Source organism: Zalophus californianus, chromosome 2 (genome assembly GCF_009762305.2).
Source record: "Zalophus californianus isolate mZalCal1 chromosome 2, mZalCal1.pri.v2, whole genome shotgun sequence".
Lineage (NCBI taxonomy): Eukaryota > Metazoa > Chordata > Mammalia > Carnivora > Otariidae > Zalophus > Zalophus californianus.
The window spans coordinates 66,487,397-66,508,444 of NC_045596.1; the positions used below are offsets into that span (position 1 = coordinate 66,487,397).

At 41.9% G+C, this 21,048-nt stretch overlaps 1 protein-coding gene across 7 annotated transcripts in view; it reads right to left on the reverse strand.

The window, feature by feature from the left end:
* Positions 1-21,048, reverse strand: part of TMEM150C (transmembrane protein 150C) — a 67,065-nt gene that overhangs the window by 8,014 nt on the left and 38,003 nt on the right. For 3 of the 7 annotated variants that reach the window (XM_027599856.2, XM_027599857.2, XM_027599855.2), the window contains exons 2-6: positions 12,835-13,228; positions 6,690-6,779; positions 5,827-5,880; positions 5,675-5,707; positions 5,173-5,240 (exon numbers count right to left, since the gene is read on the reverse strand). In XM_027599856.2, the coding sequence (XP_027455657.1) occupies positions 5,173-5,240; positions 5,675-5,707; positions 5,827-5,880; positions 6,690-6,779; positions 12,835-12,896 (307 nt within the window). In that variant the 5' untranslated portion in view covers positions 12,897-13,228. Of the gene's footprint in view, positions 1-5,172; positions 5,241-5,674; positions 5,708-5,826; positions 5,881-6,689; positions 6,780-10,177; positions 10,237-12,834; positions 13,229-13,617; positions 13,640-21,048 lie in introns of those variants that run through there. The other 4 variants (XM_027599861.2, XM_027599859.2, XM_027599858.2 and 1 more) reach the window with 3 other exon arrangements.

Genomic DNA, 21,048 nt, shown 5'->3' on the forward strand with positions numbered 1-21,048 from the left:
AGTTTTATCAGGGAAGACAATTAGAAATTCAAGAATTATCCTATTTATACAGCAATTAAGTAGGTAATTATTTGCTAAAGGTTTGTATCTTCATTATAGGCCCTTATTAGTAGTCATTAATAAAGAAAACCCTTCCATAAATTTGCATTTCCTAAATTTGCTGAATGTCATAGTGGGAAGCTACAAAGTTAAGCTCAGCAAGTTGATTTTCAGTTCCAAGTACCTCTGATCAAAGAGTGGTGTATACAACTTGGTTAAGATTTGGATTTTAGAAACAAAATAGTAGTAAACCGTAATTTATAAAATCTCAAATTGTTCAGCTCTGACTTAGCTTTTAGTATATTTACGCTTCGTCTAACTCCCACTAGAAGTCATAGAATTTATAAATGATACTTGAGTTGAAAGAGTCCAAACCTAATGGTTTGAGGGACCTAGTTAGAAATTATAATACATCAGAGTCTATTAATAATGACAACAAGTATCCTAGAGGATGAAAAAATCAGCACAACTTCTTCCTACTTTTTAAAATAGGAATAGGAGGAGGAAGCGAAGGAGAAATTCCACATAAGCCCTAAGTGATCATCAGATAAAGAGGTCTCTAGATTAAGACCAGAATCCTCAACACAGGGCACCACAGGAGACACTTGCTATTAACTGTGTATGGATATTAGGACATAATGACCGAATACCAAGACAGCACATTTCATTTCTTTTAAAAATGACTAGTGAGGGCGCCTGGGTGGCTCAGTCGGTTAAGCGTCTGCCTTCGGCTCAGGTCCTGATCTCAGGGTCCTGGGATCGAGCCCCTGCTTCGGGCTCCCTGCTCAGCGGGGGCCTGCTTCTCCCTCGGCCACTCCCCCTGCTTGTATTCAATCCCCTCTGTCAAATAAATAAATAAAAATCTTTAAAAACACTTAAATTAAAATGACTAGCGGAAAGTATTACTCTAGCAGCTCTGGATGTCATTTAATTTGGGGGAATAGGATCGTACTAGAACTTCGGCTTAAGCCCTAAAGCACTGCTGAAGCAGACACAGATGGCTCTCCTTTTTACCTGTCGGGTCAGTTTGTTCCCTTGTGCCCAGAGCAAGAGGGTCAGTGGCCATATTCTGTGTTACTCATTTCTCCCTGGTAAACACAGGACATGTATCATCTTCTGGTCCCAGCCCTGCTAGCCTTCCCACTTGTAATATGATGAGAAATAATTTTATCATGAACAGATGATGAAATTAAGCAGGAAACAGAAACCTACTTGGAGACATGAATTCAACCCAACACTCCTAACTTCCAGAACGGCATTCCAAACACCACACTCTGCCCTCTTTACCTATTAACACCATTATTAATCAGCTCAGACTAGGCAAATTTTCCTTCAAAAATAGATTCTATGGGCAACTGGCTGGCTCAGTCAGTAGAGCGTGTGACTCCTGATCTCAGGGTTGTGAGTTCACCACATTGGTCATAGAGGCTACATTAAAAAAAAAAGAAAGAAAGAAAGAAAGAAAAAGATTCTAGTCGAAATTTTCAGGTGGTGGAAATTACAAGCTTCTGGTCCTTTAACAGTTTTATTAACAGGTTTAATAGAGGCAGATTCAGATTATCGGTTATTAAGTCCTTTTCAACCCAGTAGTGATTTAATTATACATGCTTGAGAAAGACTTCTGGGCAGTGGAGTGATTTCAAAGCTGTCTTTATATATGCTGAACAATTTTTTACTACATTAATGTTCTGATCAGAAGATATGTCTTTTAGTTTCAATAAAAATTTTAGATTTTAGGGGCGCCTGGGTGGCTCAGTAGGTTAAGTGTCTGCTTTCGGCTCAGGTCATGATCCCAGGGTGCTGGGACCGAGCTCTGCATGGGGCTCCCTGCTCATCAGGGAGTCTGCTTCTCCCTCTCCCACTCCCCCTGCTTGCTCTCTCTCTCTTTCTCTGTCAAATAAATAAATAAAATCTTTAAAAAAATTTTTAGATTTTATTAACAGTTTTAGAAAAGATTTTTAAAACCCACCCTTCTGTTGTTTATGGTATTTGGAATAGTCCTTTGCTATATAAGTATCCCCTATTTATCTATTTTAAAAGAACACAAAGAGTAGAATAAATGCCTATTTTCTTTACTAAATATTGTGAGGCTGACTGGGCCTTTATTTTTATTTATTTATTTATTTATTTATTTATTTATTTATTTATTTATTTATTTATTTATTTATTTATTTTTAAAGTGGGCTCCACACCTCACATGAGGCTTGAACTCACAACCCTGAGATCAAGAGTCGCATGCTCTACCGACTGAGCCAGCCAGGCACCCCTGGTTGGGTTTTTAAAGTTCAAACTCAAAACGGCAGCTCTTCATTGCAGTTCTAAATTGGTGCCTGGCCAAATTCTTTGTTCATTTGTTTAGTTTTATTGTTTATGCATCAATAATTCCTTTTTATGACTGCAGGAGAACCCAGCAATCAGTGTGTTTTGGCTGAAGGAGAGAGAGCAGCTGCTATTAAGTGACTGAGATCATTCAGCCTATCAGCTTTATCCTCACAACCTGTTCAGGGCAGAAAAGAATATTCCTTTCAAGAAATTTGTCTTAGGTCTCTTTCCCCGCCGCCCTGGGGAAATAAAAGTGCGGATTTGGGACAAAGTGTATAACTAATTCGGTAAAGAAAATACTTGAGTTCGATCTTTGATTAGTACATCAAAAAGACAGAAGATCTTTGCTGATTTTAATAAATGCTACACTAACCTGTAGATTGTAAATTAGAATCTAGATTTCTGCCAAAAAGCAGTGATTTCTAGGCAGTCCATGTTGTTCCTTAAAGTCAATGATGCCATCTAAAGTAAAAGTCCGAGGTCTAACAGGGCCTGGCCTGGGGAGATGAAAGCCTCCTCCACTTGAGGCAAGAATCATTAGTAAATGGATTCTTTTTCACTCCCAGAGTTGATAAATAAATAATTGTTGGTTTCCTCCCACTGAACACTAATCTTCATCAGTTTCGTGTCTACCAGATGGCACCGAAATGCCGGAAGACAATAAAGAATAAACACTGGATACTGCAATACCTCAGAGCGAGCGCTAGTAAAGGCTTAAGTGCTTCTTGCGGGAACAGGGGAGGGCCGGAGAATAAGATGATGACGAATGTCCTCTGGAAGAGGGGAGCTTGTTTTCATTACTTTGTTTTTGGAAATGCTTTTATAATTAGTTAATCATCAGCTTTATAACTGGATACATTTGTGAGCTGTGCAAATTGGCATTTTGAAGATTATACACTAAAGACTATGGGGAAATATCAAATTATCTTAAGAATGTGAAGGAAGCAATATGTGGCTTCCACCATGTTCATTGGTGTCTTTAAAGCCCAAGTGGAGGACAAACAGCTTGTGACAGCTTTTTAATAAGGGCAGTCTCCTGTGTCTCGTGATTAGATGAGGTGGTATTTGCAAAGCACTTAGCATCATGCCTGGAATATAAATGACTGCTATTAATTATTGCTATTATTGCACCCCGTGGGGAAGATCATATGAGTAGGTACCGACCTGCAGGCCTACGTGGTGTGACTGCAGGCTGACTGGGAAAGGTCCCTGACCTTGCGATTCAAGATTCTCTCCCGGGGGGGCTCTGTGTTCTCTTAAATGCAAATAGCTCCTTAGCAGTCATTTATGCCTTGGTGTCAAGAGTAGGAAAAAAAAAGTGAGAATTAAAGCCCATGATAGCTGAGGCTGATGGCAGGGAAGACAGAACCCGACTGGCCAGGACTGACACTGGTGCCCAAGTGTGCGTCAGCTGCAGTAGGTACCGCCTTTTCCAGAACCGGGGAATAGCCGAGACATGAAAATCCTGCCTACCAAGGACACGACGAGGAGAGTGCTTCAAAGACTCGGCAACTTCGGCATTAGGGTTGTATCTGACCTCCTCCTTAGCGGTGGCTTGGCAGTCCATGCCTTTCAGACACCTCCTGCTCAGGCAAAATGGACTATGTTTTGGGGACGCCTGGGTGGTGAAAGGTTTTGACCCACATAGAGTTAGCTCCAGGGAGGAACTTTAGTAACTGCAGACAAGTCCCCCAGTGTACTTTTCATTGAATTCCACAGGTTCAAGAGAGGCCTCCTAGGCCTCCCTGGGAACGCTCTCCATGTTTCTCATGTTCTGAGCCTTCTATACCAAGATTGTGCCTATGTTGCATGTTGGACCAACCATCTCCCTTGATTTTCCAGTGAGTTCTATAGGTCTTTCCTTTTCCTACCGCAAACGTTAAAAAAATAACATCTTAAAAACGAGTAGAACTTTTTTGGGGTGGAGTTCTACATAGATGAAATAATAGGTCACCTCTTTGGGGGACAGGTGCCACCAAGGCTGAAATTCTCACCATCCAAAAGAACCATTTCCAGAAAGCAGTTGTTGAAAAACTGAGCTGTCACTGGCCCAATCCCCTACAGCATGCCAGCGATGATATTAGCCGACCCTTTGAAAGACACCGAGGACACTGGCCTTGGGGAGATGGTATCCAAGGGGGACGTGGGAAAGGACAGAGGGAATGGCTGGTTCCCTCAATCCTCGGAAGGAAATGCTCGCAGAACAAAGGCGACAGGATGTGAAATGATGGTCTTGGGCCCTGAAGGAAAAGAACGGAACGGGGACCAGACCTGAGCACCAAAGGTCTCTTCTTTTTTTTTTTTTTAACCTACACCTCCACTTGCCATCTTAGTTATGTGTATACATGTACAGGAGACAGCATCACCCATGTTAATGCTGACCTTTAGATCTAAAGACAGTGTCTGCACACATCAGTATTTATCACAAAGCCCATGCATTTGTCATCCTTGCCAGTGAAGAAATAAATAAGGCATTCTTCTTGACACAAATGTATTGCACCATTACTACACTGTCATGCAGGAATTTTTTGGCACGTGAAATACAGTATTTCACATGGCAACAGAAATAAAGTCAAGAAAACACTGAAGTGATAAAGATGATAAGGGGAAGAGAAGATGTAAGGTAAGCAGGGTGAACATGAAAGTGCGAGAAAAAAGACCCTCAAAACAAAAAGCCAGCTTCGGCATATTGACATGATATGATACCAGATTGTCAGCTAAGCCCACCGTGCTTTTGATGTGGGTTTGGGAAGATTTAAAATAAAAAAGAAAAGTACCAAAGCACACCAAGTGTTCTTTCACCCTTCTTACCTAGGAATGCTGCCATGTTCATGACTTGACTAAACACACAGCTTGCAGGAGGCTCGTCACCTGCAATACTTGAAAAATAATGACATGCTTTATTACTACTATCTTAAAATCTGCCACCTTCAGTGGTCTGTGTCCCTTCAAAACTCGTTATGTCGAGATCCTAACCCCCAATGTGATGCTATGAGGAGGTGGGGGCTTTGGGAGATACTCAGGTCATGACGGTCGAGCCCTTCTGAGTGGGATTCGTGCCCTTATAAAAGAGATCCCAGAGAGCTGTCTCGTCCCATTTCTGCCGTGGGAGGACACAATCAGAGGATGGCCATCTACAGCCCAGAAGAGGGCCCTCATCAAGACCCGACGGCTGGCGCCCTGATCTTGGACCTCCAGCCTCCCAAGAAGCTGTGAGACATAAATTTTTGTTTATTAGCGACCCAGTAGCCCAAACTAAGTCATCTCCCAACTTCTCCTAGGATCCAACAGATCAAAAGAGCTATCGAGTTACCTTATATAGGGTGCATGCTTCACGCCCGGTTTCCTGGAAAAGAAAAAGCACAAGTTAAAGTACAGTCATTTGTGCACAGTTTAACCTCACCAGTGGCAAGAGTTTTATTAAGTCTACTGATAAACAGTGAATTACCCAGAGATCGGCTTTACCTTTCAGCTGAATTTAATGGGAAAATTTTGTCATCTTCCACAGCTATAAAGTATCTACGAAGAAAGAACAAGTAAAGTTTATAAAACAAAAATTTTTAAAAAGACTCATTTGTTTCCCAGTTTTACTAGATTAGTCACATTAAATCATATTCATTGTTTTTCCCAGCTGGGAAAAATTTCTTTTGCTATAATGTTTACCTACAGATCACTTACAAGGCTCTTTACAATTCAAATGTGATTAATACTATTTCTTGAATTTTCAAAACACCCTCCAAATTGATGGTAATCATTATAATCTGGAAACTGGGAAAACAAAGAAATAAGACCTTATATAACTTTGAGGAAACTAAAATTAGAATTCAAATTTTCTAATTTCTCAGGAGTGTGTCCACCTCTCTCGGTGAACTGCAAGGGAACTAAAATAATTTGCTGGAAGTGAAATAGTACTTGAAATAAGCAAGTGTGGGAGCATTCTGTGATAAGCTGAGTACCAAACCCAGTCATACCGGACTATGCACTGGACTGTGAATGGAATCTTTAGCATGTGAGAATAATGAGCAAATCTTGAAAACAGTGAATCCCTATCACCAGTTTATAGAACGTTCATTACCAAAAGAACACAGGAACACAAAATAAAACCAGTATTCTTCACTACCTGCTTTGCATAATTTATTACTCACTCTTGCTCTTTACTTTGGGTAATAGAAGGGAAGACAAATGGGGACTTTAGCAAGGTCGAATTAGTAAACACTATTTTAAAGTATTTATAAATACACTTATATAGCTATGCCATATACTATCAAAACTACATTTTGATCTACACTGTGCCAAGTCCTTAAATAATTAAATAAGAGAATACTCACACTATCCATAAGCCAGCTGAAGTAAACAAAGTAAATACAAGAGGTAAAAACATCCATACGCTGCACTTCTTCCCATCCATGCCTGTACCACTGAAATAAAATCAACAGGCATTAATAACTAAGGCAAAAATTCACCTTACTCTTACAGGGCGGAAAGGGAGTTTACTTTAACTGAAAAGGAGTGTATTTTATGAAACCAGGATTCAAATCAATCTATTACTGCCACTTATGCTCGTGGAAATCCCTTGAACAGTTAACAAGGATGATAGTTGTCCAGCATTAGCTTAAATATTCCAGAGCCTTAGTTGAGAACTAAATGGGAAACTTCTCATAAACACAGTTATCCTTATATGAGCATCAATATTTTTAAGCAAGGACAAAAGGGTTGGGGTGAGGACTTTCAGAAGAGCTAGGTACCAAAGTTTATTCCAACCTACTTTTAGTGCGATTATTAAGTTTTGGATTTATGGCTCTATGGATCTGGCATGTACATATGTCTACAGCTTGGCAGATAAGAATGCTAGAAACAAATGCTTACTAAATAAATTAGCAATGCAGGAGGAAATGACAAATTCTTTGCAAATCTGAACTTTTCTCGTGACACGTTATTGAGCAACTATCTCCAAAGACTCTAAAGATGAATTTTGGGAAAACAATGCATTGTGAATAATTTTAAATTAACTCCAATGAACACAATGGGGAACAAGAACAGATGTCAGGCATTTTGGGTGTTAAATTTGAAAGCAAAAATAAATGAATAAAAAGATTCCCCACATAAATGGAAGTGAAAAAGAGAAGCTGCAGGGGTGTCTATGAGAAATTGACCTCCACAGGTGACCTGCCAAACAGAAGAGTAATGTAATTAATAGGTATCTCTAAGGAGCTAGCACTGCTCATTATTTTGAGTTTCCCATGAACCACCAGTTGCTTACGAGTTTGAACCAGCACTGCTATGTATCTGAGCACCTCCATGATATCTGCTTTTGCACACTGACACTCCCTGGACCTCCCAAGTCCTGCGATCAGAGAACTAACATGGCCCTCCCTGGAGGCTGGCTACCAGTAAGGTGTCAGGAAGGTCTTGGTTACCAGAAGTGACCTGCCTGATAAAGTAGATCTTTCAGGTGAGGGGACACACACCCGAAACTAATAATGTATCTGTGACCAGTTGTGGTGTGGTCTAAACAGCCGTCTGGGTAGGGATGTTAAATAAATGACAGTAGCTAAGAGTTGAAAGACATTAGAACTGGGGCGCCTGGGTGGCTCAGTCGTTAAGTGTCTGCCTTCAGCTCAGGTCATGATCCCAGCGTCCTGGGATCGAGCCCCACATCGGGCTCCTTGCTCCACGGGAAGCCTGCTTCTGCCTCTCCCACTCCCCCTGCTTGTGTTCCCTCTCTCGCTGTGTCTCTCTGTCAAATAAATAAATAAAATCTTAAAAAAAAAAAAGACATTAGAACCACTTTCAATCAATTTAATCCAGTCTACTCCGATCCAATCCAATCCACAAAGATTGACATCCTGCTTGTGGCACATACCATACCAGGTGGTGGAAATAATTGAGGTGAAGTCTCATGAATACAACTATTTATATGTAATAGTCTATTCAATATAGAAAAGCTACTGTAGGAACCAGCGGTGCCTACCCAGTTTCTGTAATATGGAAGGATGGTGAACATTTGAAGCACACCCACTATGGCTAGTCAGTGTCTATGCATTTATTTATGTCCAGAAAATTGTGGGCTTATAATAAAGCTATCAGTTTTGCTTACAAAAAATAATTTCATCATTGGCCAAAGATGTAGCATGAGTACAGAAAACTGGAATGTGGACTGAGCATGCAAACCCATTATTCCACATCTGCCCCTGAAATCGGATGCTTGGACAGCATGAGCACAGATGAAATGGTTACACTGGAAGAGTTCAGAGACCTAGTTCTCAACCTTAACGTTGCCAGTAATCAACTCTCTGGGTCTAGGCCAGTTACTTACATCTGTAACACCATTTCCCCAACTTGCTGCATGAGGACTGAATTTTAAATGAGGGAGGACATCAAAGACTGTGCCCTCACATGGGAGTAGGACCCTAGAGGTTAACCTAAGCACGGTATCTTCTCTGTCTGCAGGAACAGAATGCTCCAGCACACAAGAATCATCAGCCTGCGGGGAACCCATGCCTCTTAACCATTTTTACAATAGAGCGGTGAACAAATCAATGCCAGCGTGTTCATGTACAGGGGGGAATACAACTGCCAAATGGACAGATACTCACACTGGTTCCCCTTTCGGAAGCTCTATCTGGGCAATCAAAATGTGGAAGCAGGAAAGTAGAATGAAGAGAGTTGATGAGCTAATTCTAAGACCACGGCATCAAGCTACAATAGTTTTATGTGCTTGCTGCCTCTAAAGAGCAATATGGTGGAATGGAAATGGTATGGTGGTTCATAGGCCTGAAATCTACCTCTGTCACTCACCACGTGTGTGATCTCTGGCTTGTTATTTCATCTCTTAAGCCTTAGTAAGTATGCTGATAACTTCATATTTGGGAGGATTGTGCTGAGAATTAATGACAATGCAGGTAGAGCACCTGACCCATAATACATGCTCCGGGAGTGGCAGCCGTCCCAAGCAGATCAATGCTGGTGTGAGGCCGAGGTACTTGCCCTCCAGGGCAGGGCTCAGGACAGCTTAATATGATCTTCCTCTCTGGGCTCCTGCTTTTCTAGAAGAATGCAGATATCCTCCCTGACATCCTTTGATATCTTTCAGTATGCATTGCTCTTCTTATCTTATTGTAAAAGCATCTAAGATAGCTAATGGCTACTGTCCTAAGTTATTTTATTTTTACTAGTTTAATTCTTTTTTATTTTTAAAGATTTTTATTTATTTGATAGAGAGAGAAGAGAGAGAGAGAGCACAAGCAAGGGGAGTGGGAGAGGGAGAAGCAGACTCCCCACTGAGCAGGGAGCCTGACGTGGGTCTTGATCCCAGGACCCTGGGATCATGACCTGAGCTGAAGGCAGATGCTTAACCGACTGAGCCACCCAGGCGCCCCTACTAGTTTCATTCTCATAGGGCAAACTAATACCAAATTCTGGGAAAACCATACGGTAAGGCTTGCCTAATGATAGATGAAATTGCCCTTTCTTAACCTAAAGGGATGCCTTGGGAGGTAAAAAGAGTAAGTCTATGGATAATGGTATTGTTAGCTTCCAAGGGAACTACTGTGGAGCTTCTTCAGAATTTTACATTGGTCACGCTGTTCTTGCCAGGGTGGTGATAATGGCAAATTCACATGCTGTTGTAAGAAATAATACACAGAGATCCTGTATATCCTTCTATCTCCTCGATGGTAACATCCTGTCCAACCATATAGTACAATATCAACAACCAAGATATTGACATTGATACAGTCCTTGACTTCATCCAGATTTCACCAGTTTTGTATGTACTTCTTTCTGTGTGTGTGTATTTAGTTTTATGCAATTTTACCACATGTGTAGATTTGTATGATCACCACCACAGTCCAGAAGTAGAACATACAGTTGCTCCTAAAAGGGGAACCAATATGACATGAGTTACAGGACCTCAAGAATTTCTTCTGTTGCTCTTTGATAATCACACCCACCTTCCTTCCCCACACCCTCCTTTCTAATCCCTGGCAATCACGAATCCTGTCTCCATGTCTATAATTTTATCATTTCAAAATGTTATAAAAATGGAATCGTATAGTATGCAACCTTTGGGATTGACTTTTTTCTACTCAACGTAATTCCCTGGAGATTCATCTACAGTTTGTGTTTATCAGTAGTTTGGTACCTTTTATTGCTGGGTAGCATTCTATGGTATGCATCTACAAATTTACTTATTCATCCATTACAAGACATCTGGGTTGTTTCAAGTTTTTGGTTATTGCAAATAAAGGAGCTATAGAAAATTAGCATATGGGTGTTGGTGTCAATGTAAGTTTTTATTTCTCCGGACTAAATGCCCACAACTGCAAGTACTGGGTTGTATGATAATTGCATGTTTAGTTTTTTTTTTTAAGATTTTATTTATTTATTTGACAGAGAGAGAGAGAGAGAGAGATCACAAGCAGGGAGAGGGGCGGAGGGAGAGGGAGAACCAGACTCCCAGCCAAGCAGGGAGCCTGATGCAGGGTTCGATCCCAGGACCCTGGGATCATGACCTGAGCTGAAGGCCACACTTAACTGACTGAGTCACCCAGGCACCCCTGCATGTTTAAAGAATCCATCAACCTTTTTCCAGAGTAGTTGTATCATTTTACATTCCTACCAGCAGTGTAGGAAGGGCTGTAATTTCTCCACATCCTCACCAATGTTATTTTCTGTAGCCATTTGATTTGCATTTCCCTAATGATCAGTGATGTTGATTGAGTGTCTTTTCATGTGCCTATTGGCCATTTATATATCTTTGGTGTTTTAGAGCTTTAGCTCTTCCCTTTTAGGTCTTTGATACATTTTCAGTTAATTTTTGCCAGTGGTGTAAGGTAACTTCATTCATTTGCATATCCAGAACAATTTGTTTAAAAGACTGTCTTTTCCTCCATTGAATTGTCTTGGCACTTAACAGGGTCTTTTGCAGAGCAAAAGTTTAATTTTTTTTTTAAGTAAGCTCTGTGCCCAATGTGGGGCTTGAACTCATGACTCCAAGATCAATAGTCACATGCTCTACTAACTAAGCCAGCCAGGCACCCCTAGTTATATCTCTGTATGTATGTATGTATGTATGTATGTATGTATGTATGTATCTATTTGAGAGTACGAGCTGGGGAGAGGGGAAAGGGGCAGAAGGAGAGCAAGAGAGAGAATCTTAAGCAGGCAACACTCTCAGCGCAGAGCCTGACGTGAGGCTCAATCTCAGGACCCTGGGATCATGTCCTGAGCTGAAATCAAGAGTCCAATGCTTAACCAGCTGAGCCACCCAGGCACCCCATGTTTATGTCTTTTTAAACTATAGATCTCTATTGTCTTATTGAAGTGGGTTAGACCCTAGACAGTTTAGAAATCACTTTGACAAGGATCAGGGAATATGTGATGATCTAAATCAGTTTTCTGAAATAGTAAAGGAAGAGTCTTGTAATGGAGAACATATACTTTAGTCATAATACACCCTACCATGCCAGGTTGTTCTGGCAACTGATAAGCATGAGCTTAAGAACAGAACAACGAAGTGTGCGTGCGTGTGTGTGTGTGTGTGTGTGTGTGTGTGTGTGTGTGTGTGGAAGGCTCCCTTACCTACATCACCTCCTAGCCATCTTTGAGTTATTTGGTATTGTTTCCGGTATCGTTAACCTATGAATGCCCCATCTGACATATCTCGGTCCTGTTACTTCTTTCTCCCTCCCTGGTGGGACTGTATTACAACCGCAGTAGAGGACTCTGTTACATATACTTTTTTCTCTTCTTGTCCAAAATAATCTATTTGTCCTTCTTTAGCCCATAAGCAGCTTATAATGTGACCAAAGAAACCTGCAGTAAAGAAACAACACCGATGCATTCTCTACTCTCTGCACTGGAGGAGGATTCTGGAGGTGGCAGGAAATAACGTTTCATAATCCTCTCTGAGCTGTTCTGGCTTAATAAGTTTAGATATTTGACTGGAAGTACCTCTGCAAAGAATAAATGAATAGGTCTATTAAATTAACTCTCTTCACTGCCTCAGTGTTATCTGAGAATTAAAAGTTGAAACGGAGAGGGTTCTCTTTCTTCTATCCTTCCAGACACCAGTAAAATAAACTGGCCCATTGCTTCCAGTCACATTAGAAAGTATCACCCAGATTTTACTTACATTTCCTAGCAAGGACACCTTCTACCCTTTCCCTGAGCTATAGCAACACCATATCTACCAGCTAAGAGGACATTTTTCCTTGCCTTTTTAAGGAAAAGAGGGGGCGTGGGGAAGGAGCACTCCATACTCCTAAGATACTTTCATCTTTGCATTCTGAATTATACTTCTTTTTTTTTATTCTGTGTAATATTTACTCCATTGATATTAATCTTCCAATAATACCTCAGAGTAAAGAAACTTAGGATCGTTCCTGTGTCCCAAATGGTAAACTCTATCTGGAACAATGGCACCTCATGAGTTTCTGACAACAGGAGGAAAAGAGCCAAAATTGCACAAACCTTCTTGAAGGGGTTCTGGCATTTAGATTTAGTTTGGAAGGCTCTCCTCCAAATGGTATCATTTATCCAAATGATTTCCAAAGCTGTTATCCAGATGGTCAAATCCTCCTAGAGAGCCAATACGAGCTCTCTGTACTCTGCACGTCTATTGTGTGTCCTTTTCTTGCAATAAATATTCCCAAAGTTTGAGTGAGCTTCACTCTCTTTCACCCCATCTGTGGCATGAGTGAGACTGTATCGTGGAGACTCGTCAGCACAGAGTCACAGGCTGAAAATGCTGCTCTGTCCCCTGCTTCTCTGAAGCTTTCCTTCTTCCTCAGAGAGAACCTGACCTGTCGCAAACATTTGTGGTGCTCCCGCTGGTGACACTTCGGTTCTTCTGTAAGTCCTCCAGCTGTAAATCATCAAGAGAAGACCTGGCCATTTGAAAACTTACAATCTCATGGAAGCAAACAAAGTGTTACTTTAAAAAAAAAAAGATTTTATTTATTTGTCAGAGAGAGAGAGAGAGAATGGACACAAGCAGGGGGAGCGGCAGGCGGAGGGAGAGGGAGAAGCAGACTCCCCGCTGAGCAGGGAGCCTGATGCGGGGCTCAATCCCAGGACCCTGGGATCATGACCTGAGCCGAAGGCAGACACTTAACCTTAACCAACTGGGCCACTCAGGCGCCCCAACAAAGTGTTACTTTAAGCACACTTTACCTGTGCACCCAAGACTCCAACTACTTTAACTGACTCGAAAAAGGGGTCTTGATAAAGTTGAGGTCATATAATTATTCGTACCTTTATCATCAAATTTCCAAACAGATGTTCTTACGGTATAACCTCATGAAGCTACTGAGGTCAAAGAATACAGCATACTGTTACCAATGATAATCCTTGAAGACAAACCTTCTAGTCTATCAGCGATGGTAAAACTCCGCCAATCTACAAATGGAAAAGTAAAGCCCACTGGATCATCTGCATTTACAGATTTTACAAATTTATTGGTGAGAAACCACTTATAATAAAGTGTCCCCAAGTTAAGATAATCTTTTCTGGGGCTGGAAAGGATTTACCTGTTATGAGTCAGAAGGATTTTGCACAAGCTAAGGTCATAGTGAGGAGGCAGCTATAGCTCAAGGACTCTGGAGCCAGATGACCATGTCTTCGGGTTTCAGCTCTGCCACTACTGCTTGGGCGAGCCTGGTTGTTAATCCCTCTCTCTGCCTCAGTTTCTTCGTCAGTCAAGTGGGAATAATAATGGTACTTACTCAGAAGGTTTTTATGACCATTGGAAATACACTGAAAGCACTGATAACTGCCTAGCATTTGATGGCTTTTCAATAAATGTTAACCATATTCCACTACAAGTGACGTTCGGGATCTTTATCTGTTTTTTGTTTTTTTTAATTTTGTAATTTATCAGGAAATGAGCTCCCTGCCAAAGCAATTTTTCTTTCTGCTCTCAGGGCCAGCTGGAATGGAACAGGAAAGATTAACGAGTCACCCACTAATAACTGGGATTGTCACAGTATCTATGAACCAAGAGCATCCTTGATTTTTTTTTTTAACCTTTTGGGAATCTTAAGTTATTTTCCGGTCGTGTCATGAGCAAATGTGAAAGCCTTGTGTTATTTTGTAATTCATTTACAATAATAAGGGGTGATAACAAGGACTACTTGTTTTGTTTTGCTAAAATGTTTATAGGCTCTCAGATACAAATCTGCAATACAACCAGCTCATTATGCTGACAGTAAAAATTTGCTTTTGCTGAATCCTAAGTTTGGGAAAGCATAATTTGGGTGACCTGGTGTCACCCTAAAACATATGATGTTCTTTAATTGGATGTGAACAATATTTTTGAATCAATGAGGTCAAGTTTGCCTCACGAAATGATTTTCGTGAGTACTGGCAAGAGACAATATATTAATTAGTAAAAGATTTCCGTAAAATATTACCATCTCCAAAAGAACATGATGATTTCTAAGTAGAACCATGGTGACTGGTTTCTCCCCAGTGCTCTCTTGATTTCTAAAAGCAGTTACCATCATTCCATTGATAGATCACTGCAGGGACCCTCTCATGCTAGTGGCCCAGAGAACTCTTTCTCTCAGAAACAGATGGTAGACACTGTCCCCACACCATTCATGGAATAATCCCAGAAAGAAGCCCCTCCTACCAGGTTTTCAATTTGATATTTTCTTAGAATTTCTAAGAATTTCCCCAGAGTCCATTTCTAGCTTTAACAATATTTAAAAATGTTGCCTGTGTGGCAGATTTATTGCCAACACACCAGTCATTTCTCGTCTTTTTCTTAGGTGACTGTCTAGTTTTAATCAGGACTGGGATGCGTTCAGCCCTGACTGATGTAAGTCCTTACTGGTCTAAGCCAATCATAGCTATGTCAGTCTTGCAATGTGTATCTTTCCAGACCCCTTGAACCTGGCCCATGAGAGTCAAGGGGAATTCTACTTGCTGAAGAGCAAATGAGAAGGGTTTGCATCCCTGGTAATGGAAAGCTTCTTTCACTCTTCTCCCTTCCCACTTGGGATGCTGTTGTGAAAATATGATACCTAGTGCCGTGTTAGTCATCGTGTAACCAGGAGACAACAAAAATGAGGATCCAAAGACAACATACTGAGGGTGGCAGGGCAGAAGATGGAACGAACGGACGCCTCGATAACATCACTGAGACACTGCACCAAACTCCCAGGATCACCAGCCACCAAAATTCGTTTAATGTGAATCAGTGAAGCCTTTAGTGCATTATTGCTGTAGGTTGGTAAAGCACCAGAATCCATTCTCCCTGGGCAAGTGGATGCTCAACTCCACTAAAATTAGCAGCCTCCTTTTTCAAGGAAGTGTGACCCTATTTGTAAGTTCTCTCCAGGGGAATGTGAGTGACTAGTGTTCATATCACAATAGTAGAGTATCATACGGTAATAATATTGTATTATAGAGGAAAAGGTCTCTATTTTCTAGAGACACATACTGAAGCATTTAGGGATCAATTGTCATAATGTCTAAAATTGACTCTTAAACACTTCACCAATGGGATGATGAAAAAGTTTTGGAGGGGGCACCCGGCTGGCTCAGTCAGTGGAGCATGTGACTCTTGATCACAGGGTTGTGGGTTCAAGCCCCACGACAGGTGGAGAGATTACTTAAAAATAAAATCTTAAAAAAAGGAAAAGAAAAAGTTTTGGAAATTGAGTGGTGATGGTTGTACTACTTTGTGAATGTAATTAATGCCACTGAATTGTATACTTAAAAATGGTTAAAATGGCAAAATTTATGTTATATATATTTCACCATAATAAAAAAAGTAAAAGAACAATAGCACATCAAAAAAAGACACCCATTAGGATGTCTATTATCAAACACACACACACACAAAAACCCAGAAAATAGCAAGTGTTGGCGAAGATGTAGAGAAACTGGAACCCTTGTGCACCGCTGCTGGGAATAGAAAATGGTGCAGCTGCTGTGAAAAACAGTGTGGAGGGTCCTGAAAACATTATACCAGGTATTAACATATGATCCAGTACTTCCATTTCAGGCTATGAAGCCATACGGATTGAAGGCAGAGACTTGAAGAAATATTTGCACATAAATGTTCCCAGCAGCATTTTTCACAATAGCCAAAAGGTGGAAGCAACCTAAATGCCCATCAATGGGGAAAGGGATAAACAAAATGTGAGACATACATACAAACGGAATATTACTCAGCCTTAAAGAGGAGAGAGATTCCGACCCATGCTACAAAACGGATGACCCTTGAGGACATCATATAAAATGAAATAAGCCAGTGACGGAAGGACACATAGTGTATGATTGCAGTTTTAGGGGACTTCTTTGGTAGTCAAATTCATAGAGACAAAGTAGAATGGCTTGCCAGGGGCTGGGGAAAAAGGGGCAATGGGGAATTAATGTTTAATGGGGACAGAGTTTCAGTTTTGCAAGACAAAAAGAGTTCTGGAGATGGGTGGTGGTGACGGTTGCACAGCAGTGGGAATGTACTGAATGCCACTGAATCACACACTTAATTGGTTAACATGGTAAATTTTATGTTACGATATTTTACCACAGTTAAAAGAAACCGACGTAGGGACAATGTCTTAGGAAAATCTGGTCTGTGTGAACAAAGTTTCTTGATTCGTTAAAAAAAAGAAAAAGAAAAGAAAGAAAACAAAACTGTCCCCTGATATGTCTGACTTGGAAAGCAGATCACATTCCGATTGCACTTATAACTTTACGAGAAATGATTGAAAAGAGCCTGCATATTAGTATGAATTAGCTGTTCTCGTTCTTAGTACGAATTATAAGAAAGAGACGAGCCTAGGGCAGGATAGAAGGCTTTGCAAAGAGACAGATGCCAAAAGACTGGGAAGAGTGTAGAAATCTGGGGCCCTGAAGGGTTGGAAAGGCCCGTGGCTTCTACACCTCATACAGCATGGGATTAGAGATGAGAGAAAAGCATGTTGCCCTCCTTCCAAAGTCTTTTGTTTCCGAGGCCCCAATACGGCTGCCATTAATTTGAGAGAGAAAAGCATGGAAGCAAAGAAATAAAGCAGGCCCAAGAGCCATGACTTGGAAAGAACTTGGGGTGAGACTGCTGGTATGTGAACTGCCTGGAAATTAACAGATCCGAAGCCAATGGAGTTTCCAAGGGAACTGTGGGTTTTGTGAAGGTACTGCAGCCAAGCCCATAAAACCTTGTGACCGCTGTACTCGCAGACCTCTAAATTTGCACCGGCAGGCAAGGTGCCGCAAAAGCTGGACAGCCACCAAGGAGGGCAGATCCCAACACCCACTTCAGATTCGGATAATGAGGATAGGAAGATGCCCCCCCAGGGGCAGGGCCAAGGGACACACAGAGCCAGGAACAAGGGGGTCCTCCCGAAGAGCAGAATCAGGGTCCCATCGGGGAATCTCCCTCTGTAGGGCAGGGAGCCTTCCCGCTGCCTGCTCTGGGATTCCAGCATGGCTGTGGGCAGGGGGCAGCTGTGTGCATTTCCTTCTCCTCTTTTTCGGATGGCAATTTTAATTGTGGTTTTCCACCCCCTGCTCTACCATTGTACACTGAGTGTGAGTATGACTGTAGAGGGACGATCACGTGCCTTTCAGTTCACAGGCTGCCAGACCATGAAGGAATCACATCCAAGCTTGATGGGAAGGACTGTGCATTACCCAGAGACCGAGAACTTTCAGGTGGTGCATTAATGGATGGGTTTTGCTTGTCTCGCTTGGGATGAAGAGAGAGTGTTTTACCTGTTGGAAACAGGGTGTTCAATGATATCTGGTGGCCAGAGGGACCGACTGTGCCCGGAATGTTAGCTGTCTATGAAGACCCATTCTTCCATGTTCGAAGAATAGCTAGGCCTTTGACTGCTCTAACCCCTGTGGGCTGTGAAGTCACCATGTGACTAAATTCCTGCCAGTGGGATCTTCCTGGCCTGGCGCACACAGCTCTCAAACACTCATTTCCCATGGGCTGAGATGGTGATGAGCAGAAGAAAGAAGCTATGCTGAGCATGGCCTGGCTCTCATAAACCTTTCCTCCTCCGATGATAAGGGACCGTCACCCTGGACTCTTATGTGAGAAAAAAAATAAACTTCATTTTTAAGCCACATTATTGTTGGGTTTCTTGTTACAACAGCTGAATCTTTTATTCTAGCTGACATTCAGATACTCTAAATGCATTCACATGCTCTGTTTACAGGCCAAATATCTTATCCAATACCTCACATTATTCCATATAAAAATTACAAAGTCCCTCTGTCCATGAGCTCTTTGAGAGGTACATGGATTCTTAGGCAAGAATAATTGCACAGAATTCTGCCCTGCTGAATCAGATGTTCCAAGCAAACAGGTGGTTTCTCTAACGAGGTGGAAGAATTAAGGCCAGGGAATGGCTTCCTTACTTTTTAGCAGTGACTACCCTTTCATATATAATTTTTACGAAGGTTTTACAAATACACACCCATACCTCCCCCTAAAGAGCTAGCTGCATTTTATAGACCCGGAATCAAATGATTACTCACGGTATCCTGGGAGGTCTGAAAAAGGCTAGGTAACATTATTAATTTTATTTTATAGATGACAATGAAGTGTTTACTCTTGACAGGCCTGATTCAGCAGCTCTAAAGAACCTTTTCTAGAGCCTCCGCCATATGCAATTACTTCATATGCCTTCCCATCCCTAAGGCAAAACACAAACACACAACAACTCGGTAAAGCAGTCTGACCACAGCTAATTGAAAATGAAATCCTCGTGCCTAAAAGTCCCTAGCCTACAGCTTTTGAAAGAGCGTCACGGCAGCCTCTTCTGACCCAGAGTCCCAGCCCCAAGTGCTAAGACAAACTGTGACTCCTCAGGATGCTGATTCCCTCTTGCAACTCAGGCCTGGTGCAGTGAAAAGAAACAACCAAGCACAAAACAAACCAGAGCAAACAAGAAATCCCCAAAGGACAGAGAAGTCCACTAAGTCTAAGAGATGGGGACCCTGAGAAGGAGACTCTGGCAGAATCTTATACGGCTAGTGGTAGAACGCTAAGACTTAGAAATGCTAGGCTACTGCACATGACCATCAAATGCCAAACCCTGAACTTGAATGTCCTGGGCCAGCAGACTAGCAGCTGCTCGGTGGATGCCTTATACCAAAGGTGATGGCCCTAATGATAATTCGTCCCGCCTCCATTAGAGTGGGAATGCAGACCACAGCCAGAACCATGAACATGTGTCCTGGATCCAGGTTCTCTGGTTTCAAGTCCAGGCTTTGTCACTTAGTGGCGGGGTGATGTTGTGCAAATCGCTTAACCTCCCTAAGCCTCAGTCTTCTCATCTAAAGAATGGGATCATAATAGTACCTATTTCCTAGGGCTGCCACGAGGATTAAGGGAGTTAACACATATAATAAGGCTCTTTGGTAACCACACGGCAAGCACTCAATAATTAGAAGTCTATTATTATAAGTAGCTGTCCTAAATCTCACTGATGCCCTGCCCATTTGTGATCCAAGAGAAACAAGAATTACAGATTTATTCCAGCTTAACGGTGACTACTTAGGAATTCGGTGAGAAACTTGAAAGACAATGTAGGCTAGGCTTTTAATATTCTGTCAGTGAAGCAGGGTATGACCTCGTACAAAAATCCTCCCAGCAGTCTCTTAGAAATTATACTGATGACTTCTTTGGAAAGACAAAAACCACATGAAAGAGATGGGAGCAGAGGTTGCTTTGGAGGGTTCAGACCAGTGCTGAAGAAGGTCGTACATCATCTTGCATCCTTCCCACGGCCAGAAGAATGAATCAACAACTCAGAACCCAAACTCCCCCAAACACTCAGAACCACCACATCCCCAGAATGAGAACTATGGAAACCAGGGCCTCGTAAGACGTAAACTGCCTGATGCCTGTTCTTCCACAGCCGGGCTGCCTGCCACACACACCTTGTGCAGGGTGACCTAATACAGTTTCTCATTCCGTACAGTTCCCTGTCCAGAAAACCCCCTGAAACAGACCTCATAAATTATCAACCTTCTCGGTTTTCCCCAACCCCTCATGCCCACAGACGGGGTCACTTCATGTTAATCGGAAGCATTACAAGGTTTCAGGGTATAAATAAGTGTGTGTCTCAGGATTAGGAGCAAAATGAGGAAAGTCACCAATAAAGGTGGCCCCACAGTTAACCAAGGACATGAAGCGTGTAGAGCTGCGACACAACCCAACAAGGACTTGCAAGTGTGCCGCTAAGAGGACCGGCATGTTTCTATTTAAAAAATTTTTTTTCATTTAACTTTTAATTTTTATTTTTTAAAGATTTTATTTATTTATTTGAGAGAGAGCGAGAGTGAGAGCGAGAGCCAGAGAGAGAACGAGCGAGAGAACACAGCAGGGAGAGGGGCAGAGGGAGAAGCAGACTCCCCGCTGAGCAGGGAGCCCAATGTGGGACTCAAGCCCAGCACCTTGGGATCATGACCTGAGCCAAAGGCAGACGCTTAACCGACTAAGCCACCCGGGCGCCCCTATAATACGGTTGTCTGAATGGAGTTACTGACAAGAAAGGATTTTTCTAAGCAAATAATGTTACTTTAAGCCCACCGTGAACACATGTCTATACTGATTGTTACTGTGAGTTGGCCTCCAAGGTTTGAACTTTCTGGTGAGTGAAGAAAGAAATGTGCAAAGCTGTGAGCCGAGGCCTGGGATGTGGGCAGACTTATGAGGTA